The sequence below is a fragment of the Malus sylvestris genome, chromosome 9 (genome assembly GCF_916048215.2).
Source record: "Malus sylvestris chromosome 9, drMalSylv7.2, whole genome shotgun sequence".
In the NCBI taxonomy this organism is placed as follows: domain Eukaryota; kingdom Viridiplantae; phylum Streptophyta; class Magnoliopsida; order Rosales; family Rosaceae; genus Malus; species Malus sylvestris.
In genome coordinates, this window is record NC_062268.1 from 27,774,771 (window position 1) to 27,795,503 (window position 20,733).

The window sequence follows — 20,733 nt, forward strand, 5'->3', positions numbered from 1 at the left end:
GCAACTCGTCAATCTCAGAATGCAATGGCTCAATACTATGGGGCGTGAGGCTCTTTTATTGCATATCAATTGAGAGTGCAGGGACCCTATATTTATACCTTATGCAATGGTGTTCAACTAGGAGACTTCCCATAATGTTAGTCCTAATTGAACTCAACCTTATCATGCAATCCCAAGTATCCATATCAGCTAATATAACATTAGTATAGTTTATCAGGATTGTTTAGCTACATTCCTTATCGTACACACCTTTTGGTAGCTTATAGACAAAGTCATACTCGAACTCTATAACCTCAAACCTTAGATACACGTATTAACAAGCATGCAGCTCTCATGAGACTTACATCGCTATGAGCATTCTTAAAGCTCTAAACCCTTTTTAACAAAAACAGAAATGAACAAACTCCTCCACTCACCGAGTCAACTCAACCCATTCAGCTTCCGTCCCAGCTTCCTCTCCCTCCCCAGCAGCAACCCATCACTGTCAAGGAACCACACCCTTCTCTTCGGGTACGTGCAAGTTACGATTTGACATTTTGGGGTCACCCATTTCCCTGTTTGTTTCGATTTGTATGTGGATTTTTGAATTTTTATTTTTATTTGAGTGATCAAATCATTTGTGTATTTTACAAAAAATGCTTTACATATTCTGATTTAGATTTTGATACATTGGTCATACTATTTCTGGTGATTTTATTAAAAGGAAAACTAATGAAAATGGCTTGAAAATTTTGAATTTTAACCGAATCGGATCGAATCTGTCTCTCTCCCTCTCTCCCTAGTCACTTTTTCGTTTTCAATTTAATTAGAATTCCACCATTTTTGAATCAATTGAATTGATCGAATCCAATAAGAAAAAGCGAGCTTCAGCATCAGCAGGTATGCATACCGCATATGGACTGTTAAGATTTGATTTCATATGGACTGGCATGCATCAGCAGGCATGCATACACAAGCGAGGTTTCCAATGTTGAGATTTGCAGGTTGGTTAACATTTGATTTCATATGGATTTACTGTTGTAGCTATTAGCTAGAAAAACAATATGTGGAAAGTATAAACTAAAGGTTTTAGTTTTGGTGAATTATTTTCTAAAATTTTTGTAGTAGTTGAAGTTTGGCAATCATTGTTTTATATTTGAACTTATTATACGAAGACAAATTCGTACTACTACTATTGAAGGCTTGGAGTTTATTCTATGTAGTTTTTTGGAGTTTGAATGTGCCCTTTCATTTGTTTTTGTGTGTATTTTGGATGAATGTGGACAAACTTGTCATATGCAATTTTTGTATCTGCAGCACTAGAAGGACTCAAAGTTCATTTGTTTGAAAAAAATGTGTAAAATAGTAAATTTGGGGTTGGATAAGAGAACTAGGTTGTTAATTTGGCAAAGTATCAGATATAAAATAATTATATTTCCTCATTTTCTTACCATACAAATACTGTTTATGATTTGGACAATGTTGTTCAATTCTATATGCCTAGGTTTTTCTGAATATTATGGTGTGAACCAAAAGCCACACAAAGACAAGTTCATGGTTGTCTGAGAAAGTGAAGATAACGCTTTACGTTCATTCTTACAAGAAAATGTTTCTGGTCAGCATATTGCAGCAAATCATGATGTCCGTTATTTACAAGACAATGGTTGCTTTCATTTGCATAACCTCCCCTTTTCTTTCTTTTTTACTAAAACAAATTGAACTATTTATCTAACTAAACCACATTTTTTTACCGAAGCAAACTGAACTATTTATCAAAGTGAACTATTTATCCAAGTAAACTAGAAAACCACATTTTTTAACCAAAGCAAACTGAACTATTTATCAAACTAAACCACATTTTTTTACCAAAGCAAACTGAACTATTTATCAAATTGAACTAGAAAACCACACATTTTTACCAAAACAAACTGAACTATTTATCAAACCAAACCATATTTTTTTACAAAAGCAAACTGAAATATTTATCGAAATGAATTAGAAAACCACACTTTTTTACCAAAACAAACTGAACTATTTATATAATTAAACCACATTTTTTTATCAAAGCAAACTGAACTATTTATCAAACGGAAATATTTATCAAAGTGAACTATTTATCAAAGTAAACTAGAAAACCACATTTTTTTACCAAAGCAAATTCAACTATTTATCAAAGTGAACTAGAAAACCACACCTTTTTACCAAAACAAACTGAACTATTTATCAAACAGAACCATACTTTTTTACCAAAGCAAACTGAACTATTTATCAAAGCAAACTGAACTATTTATCAAACTGAACTAGAAAAACCACACTTTTTTTCCAAAGCAAACTGAACTATTTATCAAACTGAACTAGAAAACCACAATTTTTTACCAAAGCAAACTGAACTATTTATCAAACTAAACCACACTTTTTTACCAAAGCAAACTCAACTATTTTTACCAAAGCAAATTGAACTATTTATCAAACAGAACTAGAAAACCATACTTTTTTACCAAAGTAAACTGAACTATTTATCAAACTAATCCACACTTTTTTACCAAAGCAAATCGAACTATTTATAAAATTGAACTATTTATCAAAGTGAACCATTTATCAAACCAAACCACACTTTTTTACAAAAGCAAACTGAACTATTTATCAAACTAAACTAGAAAACCACATTTTTTTACTAAAACAAATTGAACTATTTATCTAACTAAACAACAATTTTTTTACCAAAGCAAACTGAACTATTTATCAAAGTAAACTAGAAAACCTCATTTTTTTACCAAAGCAAACTGAACTATTTATCAAACTAAACCACACTTTTTTATCAAAGCAAACTGAACAATTTATCAAAGTGAACTAGAAAACCACACTTTTTTACCAAAACAAACTGAACTATTTATCAAATCAAACCATATTTTTTTACAAAACCAAACTGAACTATTTATCAAACTGAACTAGAAAACTACACTTTTTTACCAAAGCAAACTGAATTATTTATCTAATTAAACCACATTTTTTTACCAAAGCAAACTGAACTATTTATCAAAGTAAACTAGAAAAACACATGTTTTTACCAAAGCAAACTGAACTATTTATCAAAGTAACTAGAAAACCACATTTTTTTACGAAAGTAAACTGAACTATTTAACAAACTAAACCACATTTTTTTACCAAAACAAACTGAACTATTTATCAAACTGAACCATAATTTTTTACCAAAGTAAATTGAACTATTTATCAAAGTGAACTAGAAAACCACACGTTTTTACCAAAACAAACTGAACCATACTTTTTTACCAAACAAACTGAACTATTTATCTAAGTTAAGTAGAAAACCACACTTTTTTACCAAAGCAAACTGAACTATTTATCAAACTAAACTAGAAAACCACACTTTTTTTTCCAAAGCAAACTGAACTATTTATCAAACTGAACTATTTATCAAAGTGAACTAGAAAACCACACTTTTTTACCAAAGCAAACTGAACTAGAAAACCACACTTTTTTACCAAAGCAAATTGAACTATTTATCAAAGTGAACCATTTATCAAACCAATACATATTTTTTACAAAAAGCAAACTGAACTATTTATCAAATTGAACTAGAAAACCACACTTTTTTACTAAAACAAATTGAACTATTTATCTAACTAAACTACATTTTTTTTTACTAAAACAAACTGAACTATTTATCAAAGTGAACTATTTATCAAAGTAAACTAGAAAACCACATTTTTTTACCAAAGCAAACTGAACTATTTATCAAACTAAACCACACTTTTTTACCAAATCAAACTAAACTATTTATCAAAGTGAATTAGAAAACCACAACTTTTTACCAAAACAAACTGAACTATTTATCAAACCAAACCATATATTTTTACAAAAGCAAACTGAACTATTTATCAAACTGAACTAGAAAACCACACTTTTTTACCAAAGTAAACTAAATTATTTATCTAATTAAACCAAATTTTTTTACCAAAACAAACTGAACTATTTATCAAAGTAAACTAGAAAAACATATTTTTTTACCAAAGCAAACTGAACTATTTATCAAAGTGAACTAGAAAACAACAATTTTTTTACCAAAGCAAACTGAACTATTTATCAAACTAAACCACTTTTTTTACCAAAACAAACAGAACTATTTATCAAAGCGAACCATATTTTTTTACCAAAGCAAACTGAACTATATATCAATGTTAAGTAGAAAACTACACTTTTTTACAAAAGCAAACTGAACTATTTATCAAATTGAACTAGAAAACCACACTTTTTTTTCAAAACAAACTGAACTATTTATCAAACTGAACTATTTATCAAAGTGAACTAGAAAACCACATTTTTTTACCAAAGCAAACTGAACTATTTATCAAACTAAACCACACTTTTTTACCAAAGTAAACTTAACTATTTATCAAACTGAACTAGAAAACCATACTTTTTTACCGAAATAAACTGAACTATTTTTCAAACTAAACCACACTTTTTTACCAAAGCAAATTGAACTATTTATCAAAGTGAACCATTTATTAAATCAAACCACATTTTTTTACAAAAGCAAACTGAACTATTTATCAAACTGAACTAGAAAACCACACTTTTTTACTAAAACAAATTGAACTATTTAGCTAACTAAACCACATTTTTTTACCAAAACAAACTGAACTATTTATCAAAGTTAACTATTTATTAAAGTAAATTGGAAAACCACATTTTTTTACCAAAGCAAACTGAACTATTTATCAAACTAAACCACACTTTTTTACCAAAACAAACTGAACTATTTATCAAAGTGATCTAGAAAACCACAATTTTTTACCAAAACAAACTGAACTATTTATCAAACCAAAGCATATTTGTTTACAAAAGCAAACTGAACTATTTATCAAACTGAACTAGAAAACCCCACTTTTTTACCAAAGCAAATTGAAATATTTATCTAATTATACCACATTTTTTTACCAAAGGAAACTGAACTATTTATCAAACTGAACTATTTATCAAAGTGAACTATTCATCAAAGTAAACTAGAAAACCACATTTTCTTACCAAAGCAAACTGAACTATTTATCAAAGTGAACTAGAAAACCACACTTTTTTACCAAAACAAACTGAACTATTTATCAAACTAAACTACACTTTTTTACCAAAACAAACTGAACTATTTATCAAACTGAACCATACTTTTTTACCAAAGCAAACTGAACTATTTATCAAAGTTAAGTAGAAAACCACATTTTTTTACCAAAGCAAACTGAACTATTTATCAAACTGAACTAGAAAACCACAATTTTTTACCAAAGCAAACAGAACTATTTATCAAACTAAACCACACTTTTTTACGAAAGCAAACTTAACTATTTAACAAACTGAACTAGAAAACCATACTTTTTTACCAAAGTAAACTGAACAATTTATCAAACTAAACCACACTTTTTTACGAAAGCAAACTGAACTATTTATGAAACTGAACTAGAAAACCATACTTTTTTATCAAAGTAAACTGAACTATTTATCAAACTAAACCATACTTTTTTACCAAAGCAAACTGAACTATTTATCAAAGTAAATTAGAAAACCACATTTTTTTACCAACGCAAATTGAACTATTTAACAAACTAAACCACATTTTTTTACCAAAACAAACTAAACTATTTATCAAAGTGAACTAGAAAACCACAATTTTTTTACCAAAGCAAATTGAACTATTTATCAAACTAAACCACACTTTTTTACGAAAGCAAACTGAACTATTTAACAAACTGAACTAGAAAACCATACTTTTTTACCAAAGTAAACTGAACTATTTATCAAACTAAACCACACTTTTTTACGAAAGCGAACTGAACTATTCATCAAATTGAACTAGAAAACCATACTTTTTTACCAAAGTAAACTGAACTATTTATCAAAGTAAACCATACTTTTTTATCAAAGCAAACTGAACTATTTATCAAAGTAAACTAGAAAACCACATTTTTTTACCAAAGCAAACTGAACTATTTATCAAAGTAAACTAGAAAACCATACTTTTTTACCAAAGCAAATTGAACTATTTAACAAACTAAACCACATTTTTTTACCAAAACAAACTGAACTATTTATCAAATTGAACTATTTATCAAAGTGAACTAGAAAACCACAATTTTTTTACCAAAGCAAATTGAACTATTTATCAAACTAAACCACACTTTTTTACGAAAGCAAACTGAACTATTTAACATATTGAACTAGAAAACCATACATTTTTACCAAAGTAAACTGAACTATTTATCAAACTAAACCACACTTTTTTACGAAAGCGAACTGAACTATTTATCAAACTGAACTAGAAAACCATACTTTTTTACCAAAGTAAACTGAGCTATTTATCAAACTAAACCATATTTTTTTACCAAAGCAAACTGAACTATTTATCAAAGTAAACTAGAAAACCACATTTTTTTACCAAAGTGAACTAGAAAACCACACTTTTTTACCAAAGCAAATTGAACTATTTAACAAACTAAACCACATTTTTTTACCAAAACAAACTGAACTATTTATCAAACTGAACCATACTTTTTTACCAAAGCAAACTGGACTATTTATTAAACTGAACTAGAAAACCACACTTTTTTTCCAAAGCAAACTAAACTATTTATCAAACTGAACTTTTTATCAAAGTGAACTAGAAAACCACACTTTTTTACCAAAGCAAACTGAACTATTTATCAAACTAAACCACACTTTTTTACCAAAGCAAACTGAACTATTTATCAAATTGAACTAGAAAACCATACTTTATTATTAAAACAAACTGAACTATTTATTAAACTAAACCATACATTTTTACCAAAGTAAACTGAACTATTGATCATCTACAGGACCATTGTTTTATCGATCAATAGTCAAGGCCGCACTGGCAAATCTTTAAACCCACCAACTAAAAATGAAATTGAAATAAGTTTCAATGAAAGGGTTCCTACAAAAAACATTTATACAGGTTCTAAGTGACAAACAAAATTAAGGTGGAGGTTGGTAATTTGAACAACCTAATTCAAATAAGTAAAAAAAAAAAAAAAAAAAAATATATATATATATATATAATAAAAGAAAGTGGGAATCGATGGGTTTCTCAAGCCTATGAAAAAGACGTCCCTTCTGGCTTCCAGGAGCAAGGGGGAGGGCAAGAAGAAAATAAGAAAAATAAAAAGGAGAAACCAACGGCAAATTCAAAAAAAACAAAAAAAAAAAAAAAAAAAAGAGAGAGAAACTGGCTGACAAAATGGCATTCAAATTCTAAACGGTTTGGCTAACGGAAGTGGTGTTCCGTCAGGGGCAAGGATTGGAAAAAAAAATTGTTTTGCATGCTGGGCTTACTTCTAGCCCGTGTGCTCTTTAGTTAGACTTCTGTTTCTTATAGTTTGTGTCATTTTTCATTAAAATTCATGTCATTTTTATTAAATAAAGTTATTATGTGGTTTTTGGTTAAATTAAAGTTAGTCAAAGCGCTTTTCATTAAAGCTCCCACTATTAAATGCTAAGCCCATTGACGTTGATTTGCTTTGTGGATTTTATTGCAGAAAACCATTACCAGGATGGACCAAAATGTGGAAGTCACGCGGAAGTCATGGCATAAAACGATAGAGATCGAGAAGGGAGACACTCTTTGGGGGCTCTCTAGAGAACATGGGGTAAACCTTTTCAACTCTTTCAACTGTTATGGTATTACACGTGATGTGGTGTTCTTATGTTTATATTTTTCTTTGAGAATTTGCATCCATACGGTAATTCTTGTGGTGTCGAATTGCGCAGCTGGTATTGAGAAGAAAAGATCGGGCTTGCTTAGTTTACGATTTTAAACCATACGGTTTGTGAGAAATATGTTGGATAGATGTTGAAAACGCCTTTGACTTGCGCCGCCTTGTGAACTTGTGTTTTAAACCCCCAAATAAAAGTAGCTGCCAAATTTTAGACGGACTTTCAAATGTGTATTTTGTATCTCAATGGCTACATTTCTGTAAAGTTCCTGCCGTTTTATCCTTGAATGTTTGGGAAATTCAACAAGGCCATGTTTTGAAAACCTTGGAATTTGTCACCTGCAAGAAGTGGCTGGCTGCTTCGTGATTGAACTAAGGTTGATCCAACTAACCGGCTCAACGGAGATAAATGTTGGTTATTAGAACAACACATAACACTTGAATTTGATTTACGTCATTCTGAAATGCTTGAGTGCATCAACTCAAGAAAACGTCGGAGGTTGGGGCAATCTGCATCTCTCTTTGCACAAGGCCTGCTTCAATGCAAATTGGAGCGAGATGCCTTGTTATATCTGTATAATGAAACAGAGGGTGATATTCCATTTGCGTGGGATAACCTTTGGAAAGTAATATGTTTTGTGTGCTCAAGTATGTGTTCATTTGACAAGAAACACTTACTAGGTTGCCTGTGAAAACTGTTAATCTGTTGTTATGCACGTCTTATCTTAGGTACCCATTGATGCGATCAAAGAGGTGAATGGTCTTACAGGAGATACAATCTACGCTGGCAAAAAGCTTATCATTCCATGAACTCACATCTCGTCCCTGTCACGTTTTAGAAACTGGTTTCCAGAATTCTCTGGATTCAGCTTCTTCTGTTTGTTTCATTACCTGTTGTACCCTATAGGACTAGGTTGTACCTATGTATCCTTGATTTCTAAGGAGACAATCGTTTTAAACACGAACCGCAATGTCACACTCCGAGTCACAACGTGATTTCATGTCCGAAAAATATAGGGCACAACAGAAATCAAGATTAACCGCTTCATTCATGCTGTGAGGTTTCAATGCTCCCAAGTGTTGCGATAAGTATGAATCAAAGAAACCGAAATTCCAGGCAACACAAGCTCTAATGATATATAATAACTTCCAAAAGCTTTATAAGTCAAAAAACAAAATTAACATACTTCGCTCCAAACGCTAACTCGGGCTTTGCAAAACTGAAAATTAACAGAAGCCGGTCATAGAGACTGATAAAATTAAATTAACGATCCTAAGGGCCTACGAAGCTGAGAGCTGCTGCGACTTGTTAAGAATCACTCCCTCATACTTGACCTGGAACCATTTCATGGCATCATCCTTTGTGACCCTGTGCTGGATCCCGACGCGAGACTTGCACCTGCGACGTCGACCCACACGGTATCCCGGACGCTCCAGAACAACGTAAAAGTCCATTCCATAGATACCTGTAGAAGGATCGTATCTGAAAGAAAATAAATAAAGAGGAATGAGGAAACAACGGACTGAATAAGAACGAAAAGTCAACATACCATGGTAGTAACATCCCACTGGATACAAGAAACAGGAAAAGCACCAAAGAGTCCACAATACTGGGCAACGATAACTAACAATTTAAATGGGATGTCTTGAAAACGAAAATCAAATTCACCCAAAGTTTCTATCAGGGATTTCGATATTGGTGGAAATATCAATATGCAAATTTATGAAAATTTTGATGGTTATATCAATATCGGTTGCCTTCGACGAAAATTATGAAATTTTGCAATTAGGAAAAAAGTACTTTCAAATTACATTAACTTGTAGTAAGATAATAAAGGGACCCATGACTCAGATTTAAAAGAGTAAATAAATGGAGGAACAAGTATTGTGGAATAAAACGGCTTACTTGATTCCCAAATCAATGTGCTCCTGGATTCCAAATCCAAAACAACCAGTGTCACTGAAGTTCCTTCGTAGCAACTCATATTCCTTGACCTTCAAACCGCTCTCCAAAAGTTGCATCGCCTTGTCACCCCTGACAGTGACGTAACATGCAATCTTCTCATTACGCCTGATGCCAAAGGATCGAACAGTGTACCTTGCTAGATATAGCAAGTGAGAAAATCACATATGTATACAGTATGAAATAGATGAAAATATACAACAAATAATCAGAAACCGAATGAACAATTACCATCCAATATGTTGTAGAAAAAGAAAACTAAAAAAATTCATTCATACATTCAAAATACATAGTTCCATAAAGCTAAAAACGGAAGAGGCTAGTCTATAAGCAAAAATATTTTGTACCAGGCAAATTTAACCAGACTTACGTCAAACCGCTGTACTCCTTAACAACTAAGTCATTAGCCAATACCTTAAACACATCTAACTAGAAGGGAAAAAAGCACAGAAACAGAACGAAGTCCACACTCAATTCAACTTTCGGCCTTTTGAAGCATTGTAGACAAAATTGCTCAACTGCTGAAGCAATCAAAAAGCAAAAATATAGACGTACTGATTAAACACAGCGAATAAGATCATACGCAAAAACTATCCCACGAATCCACAAGACAGATAAAATTAGAAAACTCATACTGCACTCAAAGTCAATTTCGATTCCGAAAACACGTCAAAAAACCAGTAGTCAACCCCAATCCCAGAACCCATGAAAAGCATACAAATTTCTAGCTGCAGACAGATGAAACGATGCAAAACTGAATTACCACTAAAATTCAAACGGGTAAAAAAATTACCTTTGGAGAAAACGGGTGTTTGGCCACTGAGTTGCTCCAACACCTTCAAACAAAAAACAATTAAATCAATTATAACAGTACATATACATTCATATACTATGAGTAAGTAGTACAGGATTTGTGTGGGATGGGTGGTGAGGTTAGCAACAGGGTGTACCTTGGCCGCTCTCGTGAGTCGATCTCCGCTCTCACCGACGGAGATGTTGAGGACCAGCTTCTGGACCTTGATCTCCCTCATAGGGTTCGCTAACTTTTTCTCTTCAGCCTGCATTTCCACACCCCACAAAAACCAACTCACGATTACCAAACTTGATTAACACCCAAATGCAGAAATTAAACATTGAAACCGATGAGAGAGAGAGACCATTTGGGATTGGCGGGTAGCAGCCGCAGGAGGGTTCTGGGATGAAGAGTGAGAGAGAGGCAAGAACCCTAATGTGACCAGGGGATGCAGTCCTACAGAGCTAGGGTTTTTGATGGGAGTGTATTCTTTTCAGCAACAATTTTGTTTTCGATTTAGAGACAGAATTACCCCTTTTGGACTTTGAAAATTACAGTTTTGTTTCTATATAGTCATTTGCATCACTCATTTCTACTTTCATTTTTAATTTGATGGGGAACTAGGGTTTAAGGCTTATTTTCACCACCGTTCCCTAAGGGCTGGTTTGGTATTGCTGTGCTTTGAAAAAAAGCTGCTGTGAGAATAAGCGGCTGTGAAATAAATCAGCAGAGTGTTTGGTAAACTTTTTTGTAAAAGTGCTTTTGGAAAAAAAAAAACAGTCTGATAGTGGGTCTTTTCATTAAAGGAGCACTGTAGCTCCGTGTGCTTTGAAAAAAAGCCAGTTTTCCAAAGCTACAAATAGCAGCTTCAGCCTTTTCCTTTGATTTCGGCTTATTCTCACAGCAGCTTCCAAAATAAGCCTTTTTTTTTAGTTTACCAAACACCTAAAACCCTCACAACTTTTTTTCATGGGTGTTTTTTTATAAGCACCTCACTCCCAAACCACCCCTAAAACTCAACCTCAGTTTTACGTTGGCTCCGGAACTTGTATAGACAAATTAAGATTTGAAATCATAGTATAATCAATTTTTTTTTCTTTTTTTGGCTACGGTATAATCAAACTTTCAAAGTAAAATTTAATATGATTTTTTAGAATGCATTCAAATCCAAATGTATTCAATTAGAATTTCAAAAAAATCCATATGTCTAGTTGTATTGAGAATGCAAAAGATTTCCTACAATTTCAATGCGTGATGAATTTTGATGGATTTGAGCGTAGGTGGTATAAATAGTCAAGGCCATAAAAAATCAAACCCAACGCATTTCTTTTATTTGAATACTAGCATATGCTTACGGACAATACTTGCATGCTGAATGGTCAGCATACCAACATTACTGACCACTATGTGGAGCAATTTAATGTAAACATCTGTCATTTGAAACCTATCCTAATAATTAAATTGACAAATGTTTACTTGTTCAAATGACAGATGTTCACATTAAATTGATCCACATAATGGTCAGTAATGTTGGTGTATGTTAACATTTTTTTTTGTTTTTAAAATGGGAAGGAGAGAGGTACAAAGTGGAAGGGATGTTTTTGTTTTTCTGTTTTTAATATTAGATATATGTTAAAATCACATATAGGTGATGTTTTAATAAAAGACAACAATTTTTTATTTGGTGAAATTACATTGCCCATATATATATATATATATAATTTTTTTTTTTGTGATAGAAGACTAAATAATATTTTCACCCCCCTTTAGTTGACAAAGAATAGGTAGTTTTGATATTTAACAACGATGTTTGTTTAGATATATATACTTCGAGTTTTTTCTGTCGTTTGAAGATATGTAAATTTTCATAGGCAGAGAGACTTGTGCAAGGAGAGGGTACAAGGAGCGGGAGGGAAAGGGAGGATCTGGGTAATTGAAATGACGTTGAATTTATGGATTCCAACTAGGGGTGGTTAAGTATGGGATCCCAAACTGAAAATGGAATCCTGAATCCCAAATCGAAAATTTTCGGGACAGGAATTTGAAGACCAATCCCGAACCAAAATTTCGTAATTCCTAAAATGTTTTCGATATTTCAAGATGGATCGGGACTGGATTTTGGGTTTTGGATTTTTAGGCTGAATTTTGAGATTTTTGGGCTGTGGGCTAAAATTTGAGCTTTTGGCCCGAAATATTGTTGCTCAATTTCATGTCAATTGAAATTTAGGCTTTTTACCTCATACCATTTTGAAATTTCATACTAATTGAAATACCAATTCATTCTTACCAAGTCAAATTAACATTCTAAAGTTCCAAAATACTTAATTTCATACTTCACTTTCTAATATAGTCTACTTGTAAGATCACACATCAACCAACGGAGATGGGGTGATGTGACTTATATGTACATGCTCCCTTCCCCATAGCACGAGGCCTTTTAGGAACTCACTAGCTCCAGATCCCATCAAAACTCCAAAGTTAAGTGAGTTTGGGCGATGGCAGTCTTAGGCTAGGTGACCCCCTGAGAAGTTCTAGAGTTGAAACCCAAAAACAAAACCATGAGGGAATGGTAAGCCTAGAGCGGACAATATCGTGCTACGATGGAGGCTGGGATGTGACAGAATGGTATCAGAGCCACTCTGCCATTTAGTGCAGATGTTCCGGCGAGGACGTCGGGTTCCCCTTAAGTGAGGTGGATTGTAAGATCCCACATCGACCAACGGAGAAGTGGTGATGTGCCTTATATGTACATGCTCCCTTCCCTATAACACGAGGCCTTTTGGGAACTCACTAGCTCCGGATCCCAGAAAAACTCCAAAGTTAAGTGAGTTTAGGCGAGAGCAGTCTTAGGATAGGTGACCCCCCTGGGAAGTTCTCTAGCCGAAACCAAAAAAAAAAAACTGTGAGGGAATGGTAAGCCCAGAGCGGACAATATCGTGCTATGGCGAAGGCTGGGATGTGACAGAATGGTATCAGAGCCACTCTGTCGTTCGGTGCAGATGTGCCGGCGAAGACACCGGGTTCCCCTTAAGTGGTGTGGATTGTAAGATCCCACATCGACCAACGGAGATAGGGTGATATGCCGTATATGTACATGCTCCCTTCCCTATAGCATGAGGCCTTTTGGGAACTCACTAGCTCTGGATTCCATCGAAACTCCAAAGTTAAACGAGTTAGGGCAAGAGCATTCCCAGGATAGGTGACCCATTGGGAAATTCTAGTCTGAGCTCCCATAAACAAATGCGTAAGGGAATGGTAAGCCCAAAGCGAACAATATTGTGTTAGGGCGGAGTCGAGATTGGGATGTGACAGAATGGTATTAAAGCCACTATGCCGTTCGGTGCGAGTGTGCTGGTGATTACGCCGGGTTCCCCTTAAGTGGGGTGGATTGTAAGATCTCACATCAACCAACGGAGAGGGGGTGATGTGCCTTATATGTACATGATTCCCTCCCTATAGCACGAGGCCTTTTGGGAACTCATTGGCTCCAGATCCCATAAGAACTCCGAAGTTAAGTGAGTTTGGGTGAAAACAGTCCTAGGATGGGTGACCCCCTAGGAAGTTTTTGTGCTGAAACCCAAAAACAAAATCGTGAGGGAATGGTAAGCCCAGAGCTGACAATATAGTGCTACGGCAGAGTTGAGTCTAGGATGTGACACTACTATCAAACTACTTAAATTCAACATTCAATATACATGCAACCAAAATAAAATAAGTAACAAACAAAAAGCAAAAAAATAAGTTACAAACTAAAAGCAAAGAGAAAAGTTTAAATTAAGTTCATGAAGATTGCCCCCTTCAGCCCATTCAGCCCCTTCGGCCCCATGCTCTTGTTGATGGTTGTGGTTAATCCATTGTTGTACTTGTTGGTTGTTGATCCCTTTCCATGCTTGTTGATGGTTTACCCCTTCCCATTCTTGTTAGTTGAACTCTTCCCTTTCCCCTTGGCATTGATGGTTGAACTCTTCCCCTTCCCCTTGAAATGAGTGCTCGTGGAGGTATTGATTGACTTTGACGTTATTGAACTTGAACTTGAGGTGGTGGAGGAGGTAGAGGTGACATTTCATTTCTTTGAGTTGAATTCTCCTCACTTCCCAAATTAGGCGTCCCTAAAACAATAAGCCACACATTATTTAGATTGAATTATAGAAATAGAATAATAAATATTAAGAAAATAAAAAAGGGAAATCAAATTATTCACTTACTTTTTTCTAAGCATTCAAGTTCCTTGTAGAAAATGAATTTGTTGAGTGTATGCTCCTTGTAGAAACAAAATTCATTCCCCCTAAGCCAATCACTAATACACACTAAAGCCTTATCCGTTTTAGGTGTTAAGGAAGCTCTAAAATTATTGACAACTCTCATACCAAAACTAAATGCATTCTCATTAGCAACGGTACTATTAGGAAGAGCAAAAAATCCCTAGCAACTTTGCCAAGAGTTTGATATGTCCATTATTTCCCTTCCACCAATCCAAGAGATTTAAACCACCATATGTTTGGCTTTCATGTGGATCGTTGAAGTACATTTCCACTTCATTGGCTATCTCATTTTTATCCTTGCTTTCACCTCCCTTATTTTGTCTCATCCGTAGCCGAGCTCTTTTACATTTGTCTCCAACATTTCAAATTTTTACCTCGAGTTGAGTGCTTGGGCCACAAAGAGAATAAGGTTCACATTTTCAATGTCACCCCAATATTTGTCAAACTTGAGTTTCATAGAAATAGACATTCTTTGCAAAGTGGTGTTAGAGGTGTTCAAAATTTGTTTTTGTATCTCCACTTCCAAAGCAATCACCGTGCCGAGTTTTAAGTTTGAAGTTGCAGTAAGGGTTGCACTTATAGTGAAGGTGGCATCATAAAACTTTTTGAGAAAGTGAGCAAAAATCATCAACCTCTCCCAATCATCCACCCTGAATGACCCACCTGCTTGGCCTTTGTTGTCAACCCATTAACCTCTTTAGAGACCTCCTTGTTAAAGTAAGCGATACAAGTGTCACACTCAAAGGCCATCCTAGCGAGCACTTATTTAAACTTGAAAGCCCTATTTAAGCATTTCATAGGTGGCATTACACTTTGTGAGTGTGACAACATCAAAAGGGATACTTGATATCTTATCAAGTCTCTTCAAGATGCAATATTCCGTAAAAGACTCCAACCTCACAGGGATGAGTGTAAAAACTTCACACAATTTCTTATGGTCTCAATCTCACTACTAATATTTGCCATTCCATCCTTAACTATCAAATTGAGGATGTGACAAGCACACATCGTGCAAGTGAGCCCCGTTGAGTAAAACATTACCAATTGACTTGAGCTCTTCATGTATGCAATAACAGTGTCATTTGCACTATCCTTGTCAACCGTAATGCTAAACACCTTGTCTATGCCCTAATCATTCAAGCAAATCTCTAGACACCTTCCAATGCCATCACCTTTGCGAGATGTAATTTGGACAAAGTTTAGGATCCTCTTATGCAATGCCCTATTAGTGTCCAAAAAGGGGCCGTGATGACCATGTAGTTTATAATGTGGATCGAGGTCCAAGTATCGGTTACAAAAAGTATTTTAAAAGCAAAACAATTGTTGAATTATTCAAGGTTCATCAAACTCATTATGCACTATTTTCTTGTTCAATTTTCAATCTTTAATTTATTCGTACTTTTATACGTTACTTGCATGTTATGGCATCGTCACCTTTTAAGTGGCAGCCAACATGTATCGATTTAAGTGCCCACGTGGATATCCAGGTTAAAGTGTGTCAGTAATGATCTATTTGCTCGGGTCAAGCGTTTTAGGGATATACACTAGAATTACGTCCTTCGATATAAGTAAGTGATGTGAAAATTAACTTGACACACAAATTAAACCCTATTGTTGACAATTGTAGTAAAGATGCAAGTAGGGATCGTTCTAGACCGGGGATTAACTAGGGATGCTAATCTACTAAAAACTGACTTAAGAACACAAAACTAAACTTAAAAACAGAAAACTAGACTCTAAGGGGGCGTTTGTTTCACCTCCTTAGGAAGGACTGGACTGGACTGGACTACAGTCCCATGTTTGATAGGTGATGGGACTAAGTTAAGTGGGACTAAAGGGGACTCGTGTGGACTAGAGGCCTCCTTAAAGGTTCTTAGCGAGGCACTCCCCAAACCATGGGACTTGCTAAGACCGGCTTCTTCCTCCTCCCTGAGAGCCCTTCTGTGAGTTCTGGGCTTCTTCCTTCTCCCTGCGAGGGTTCTTCCACCACCAAAAAATGGCCAAATTTGTTCTATCACAAACTACAGCAAGCACATAACAAACGCAAAAATTCAATCTTTTCTCAGTTTTCCTACCAACCAAACAAAATTAAACCCAAAACCACATGAAATGAAAGAAATTAACCTCCAGAACTCCTCGACAGTAATGAAGGTGTAGATCGGGCCGATGGAGCTGCCCCAATCCTCCTGCTTGGACTTGGCGGACTTTGCGGCAGGGCTATTGAACCAGAAGGTCCAGGAGTGCTCCAGGGCGTGAGACTGCGGCGCAATTCCCTTCGAAGGCTTCGACGACGCCGAGTCTTGGTTGCCGACGATCTCTCATTCTTCAGGCTCGTCGTCATCCTCCCTCGGCTTAGCGTTCGCCTCGGTCTTTAGAGGAATCACAACAGCAAAGAAAAGGAAAGGGAAAAAAAAAAGAGAACAAAAGGGGGTGATGAATGACACTGTTTTGAGGGAGGAGAGAGTGGAAAGGAAAAGAAAAAGACGAAGAGAGGGAGAGGGTCGGAGCAAAATTAGGAAGAAATGGAGATGGGTGGTTTCAGAATGAAAAAGCAAATAGACAGTGGAAGTAATTAAATATTACTAAATATGTATTAAATAATATAAAATATTAATAAAATATAAATGAAAAAATATAATATTAGAATTTGTTGTTATCCTGTTGTTTAGTCCGACACTACATCAAACGCTTCACTAAGACAGTCCAGCTTAGTCTAGTCTAACCCAGTCCAACTTAGTCCCTAAAGCTAGTCCAGTCCGAGATAATCCGGTGCAACAAACGCACCCTAAGACTCTTAACTAGACTTATATAACTCAAAACAAACTAAACTAACTCAAAACAGCACAAAATAATAAAAAAAAGACTCAAAACTAACTCTAAAGAGTTATTTGGACGAATTTAAGACTAGTAAGACTCAAAACACTAATTGGACAGATTTAAACAAGTTTCTAACTAAACTAACACATTTAATTAAAGGGGGCATTGTTTTGACGAAATTAAAACTAAAACAAAGAACTTGCAGAAACAAAGCAAATTAAAAAAGAAATTGAGTGAATTGAATGGTGAAAAGCTAGCTAGAGGATTCTTCTCCACACATGAAACATATGCAACATAAATTGATTTCCAGTATTGTTTCTTTAAACCATGAATGACGATGACCCAAATTAATCGTGAAAAGCACAAATTAACTTTCAGATTTTCCTAAGTTCATTGAATTGGATGGAATACGCATCGGAAACCAAATTATTCTTCTCAAGTTCCCTATATGAACAACATGATAGAGATACAATCAAAGATCATAAAATTCTATGAAAATCATAAAAACTGACAAGGCAATTGTAACTATGAACTGCATGATACTCCTGCCATGGATTTACTTAACGCGATTGTAACTAGCAACCTCCACTACTTATAAATATAAGTTCATAACGACTAGGTGAAACTCCCTTATATTTTAGCATCAGATTCATGCATGCAAATTAAGTGTGCACCCTTAATCAACATACATAAATAAGTTCTCAATCAACTAGATAAGTAAATCACATTCATGTTTTACGAAACAATAACTGAAGATAATCAATTCATATAAAGCATAAGTTCATGGCTTCGAATTCACCTCTAACTAATAAGAAATTTAGTTACACATATTCATAACAATTGAAAAGCAATCTGAAATAAACATGGAAACAAAACAAGGGAAGAAAGAACTCTAGAAACTCCAAAGGATGCAGGTAGGCTTGCAGCACACTCCTCATTCTCCAATGGAAGCCACGGCCAGGTCTTGTCTTCTCTCCTCTGCGGCAAAATACGGATTTCTAAATGGGTGGTAGTGTAGAACGAATTCTGGTGTGGTTGTAGAATATATGGGGGTAAGTGGTGCAGAACATATAAATATATATATAGCATGGCTGAAAACCCTCAGAATTAGGTCTAGGGTTTAAAGGGTGTGGCACATATTGCTTGGGCCTCAAGAGAAGGGTCAAAGCCTTATTAATTTTTTAAAAGGCTTTGCACAATCCAAATCCAATAAGAAAAAGGCTAGCACAATCAAAATCCAAAGGGGAAAAAGGGATAGAAAGTTGTGGCATACTTAGAGGGAAAAATGAATGGATTGCAAGGCAAGGAAAAGGCCTTCTAGAAAGGGTAGAGGCGCCACTTTTCTAGGGAATCCAGAAACAATGTGTTTTGTGGCAGAAATTGGGACTTCTAGAAAGATTTGGGGTGCCACTTTGTAGGGAATTCTAGAAACAATGTTATGTGGCTGATTTCTAGAAGAACAAGGCCTAAAAACATGTAGCACTAATGTAGGAACAGATAAGGCCTTCTAGAAAGGTTTCTAGGTGATTTAAATTAGAAATTAACTCCCCCTTGCAGAAGGAATTAAGTTAGGAAAAGATTAGGATAGGATAAGATAAGATAAGGTTAGTTACAGTTTGGATAAGATAAGGCAGTTTGGATAAGGTTTGGATAATGTTCATTCTTTCTTGCTGATTCCTTATCTTCCAAGTCTTGAAATAATTTCTCCAGATTTGTAGCACATTCCTAGCCTCATTTAAGCACCAAAAAGGTCTATCCAACTTGCTCCATATGCATGCAATCCATTTCAGCCCAAAACTGCACCAAAATGCACCAAAATGCACTTTCTTGCCAACTTTGCCATTAGGACCTACAAACACATGAAAATAGCTTAAAACACTATAATAAGCATAAACTAACTAAGTAAATGCAAGAAAACATGCTAACTAAGTCGCATAAATATGCTCCTATTAGTAAGTATATCGTATTATTTTTAATTAACATGTATAGTTTAAGTATGTTGTATTATTTTAAATTTTCATGTCTATTTTAAATATATTTCTTACTATGTTTATGTATTCAGTCCGTAACAATGTATTAAAAGGCCGAGGTGTAGACGAGGCTTCCGAGTGATAGCCTTGCCTAGGTGTGAGGCGAAGTCTCACGAGATTAATTTGTTTTTAATATATATGTTTTATATATTATACATATAATTGTATAAAAAATAATACTTTGTAAAATAAACATCCATTCTCAATTTATCATTCAAATCCATAGTCATTCAAAAGATAATATCATCTAATTTCATTATTCAAAGGTAATATCATCCAAATTCATCATTCAAAAGGTAATACAAACAAAGAAATCAATCATTCATCCAAATCATCTTCATCTATATCAAAATACAAACAAAGAAATCAGTCATTCATCAAAATCCTCTTCATCTAATTCAAAGGCGACATCATCCTCTTCATTGCCAAATCTAGATAAACTTGTACAGTATGTCATCAATTCATCAAATGAATCTTCTGAATTATACCCCAAATTTATTCGACTTGAGGATCCTTCATTACCCGCTTCCTTTTGTATGTAATAGGATCTCAAGGTTGAGTAGGCTCGCGAGGAGGAGTAGGCTCACGAGGAGGAGGAGGGGGAGGAGGAGAAGACGCTCTAGGCTCTCAAATGTATGGGCCACCTTCATAAACCGGTGGTGGCACATATGATCTTCAGGAAGAGCAGGATCTTCTATCTTTGTTATCCATTCATCATTGGAGGTAATTTCTTCCACAACAATGGGATCATGCTTCCTCCTCCTTTTATGACTTCTCTCTTCTGGAAGAAATTGCATCCAGGGGGGTCTCTCCTCCGAATCAACCTCTCTCAAGACACAAACAAGAGGAAGAACACTCTTAATGCAAAAGGAAAACTCTACCCCAAAACTCACAATCATGTAGCACATGATGCTTAGCCAACTTTGCTTTACAGGATTTTGCATTGGTACTTTCCGACCATTCTTGAGGAGCAAACAAAGCAACAAGATTTTCCTTTTGCTTTTGTAAGTGTTGAAGTGTAAGGAAATAAGTGGCAAACCTAGTAACTGCACGGACAAAGAATTTCTGAATTGTTGGTGTACTTTCTCATTAAAGCTAGTACCCATTGATGCCCATATAGATACTTTGAAGAGTAAATTGTAGCTAT

At 34.8% G+C, this 20,733-nt stretch overlaps 2 protein-coding genes and 1 long non-coding RNA gene across 5 annotated transcripts; 1 reads left to right on the plus strand and 2 right to left on the minus strand.

Annotated features, from left to right (window-relative positions):
- Positions 1-349: 349 nt before the first annotated feature.
- LOC126634164 (uncharacterized) lies at positions 350-8,654 on the plus strand. Of its 2 annotated transcripts, XR_007627228.1 has the most exons (3): positions 350-510; positions 7,545-7,655; positions 8,451-8,654. It is a non-coding gene; the product is annotated as an uncharacterized LOC126634164 (long non-coding RNA). The 2 variants fall into 2 exon arrangements; XR_007627227.1 differs by lacking the exon at positions 8,451-8,654 and having other exon boundaries at positions 7,545-7,941.
- A 178-nt stretch (positions 8,655-8,832) lies between these two features.
- LOC126634161 (60S ribosomal protein L11-like) lies at positions 8,833-10,998 on the minus strand. Of its 2 annotated transcripts, XM_050304653.1 has the most exons (5): positions 10,842-10,998; positions 10,635-10,742; positions 10,478-10,520; positions 9,628-9,823; positions 8,833-9,204 (listed from the first exon to the last, which is right to left on the minus strand). In XM_050304653.1, exons 1-5 carry the CDS (start codon positions 10,842-10,844, stop codon positions 9,003-9,005), a joined length of 552 nt encoding a protein of 183 aa, XP_050160610.1. In that variant the 5' UTR covers positions 10,845-10,998; the 3' UTR covers positions 8,833-9,002. The 2 variants fall into 2 exon arrangements, with proteins under 2 accessions (XP_050160610.1, XP_050160609.1); XM_050304652.1 differs by lacking the exon at positions 10,842-10,998 and having other exon boundaries at positions 10,635-10,748.
- Positions 10,999-16,478: 5,480 nt separating this feature from the next.
- LOC126634163 (uncharacterized) lies at positions 16,479-17,290 on the minus strand. Its single transcript, XM_050304654.1, has 2 exons — positions 16,864-17,290; positions 16,479-16,760 (listed from the first exon to the last, which is right to left on the minus strand). The coding sequence occupies exons 1-2, from the start codon at positions 17,078-17,080 to the stop codon at positions 16,645-16,647; spliced, it is 333 nt and encodes a 110-aa protein (XP_050160611.1). The 5' UTR covers positions 17,081-17,290; the 3' UTR covers positions 16,479-16,644.
- Between the last annotated feature and the right edge of the window lie 3,443 nt (positions 17,291-20,733).

Excerpts from the sequence above, each read along its gene's own strand:
- LOC126634163 (XM_050304654.1), bottom strand. The coding sequence starts at position 17,080 with ATGACGACGAGCCTGAAGAATGAGAGATCGTCGGCAACCAAGACTCGG. Across the intron at positions 16,761-16,863 it reads ACTGTCGAGGAGTTCTGGAG|TTTGTGATAGAACAAATTTG; the intron begins GTTAATTTCTTT and ends TGCTTGCTGTAG.
- LOC126634161 (XM_050304652.1), bottom strand. The coding sequence starts at position 10,748 with ATGCAGGCTGAAGAGAAAAAGTTAGCGAACCCTATGAGGGAGATCAAG. Across the intron at positions 9,824-10,477 it reads AACACCCGTTTTCTCCAAAG|CAAGGTACACTGTTCGATCC; the intron begins GTAATTTTTTTA and ends TGCTATATCTAG. Across the intron at positions 9,205-9,627 it reads CACATTGATTTGGGAATCAA|ATACGATCCTTCTACAGGTA; the intron begins GTAAGCCGTTTT and ends ATTTTCTTTCAG.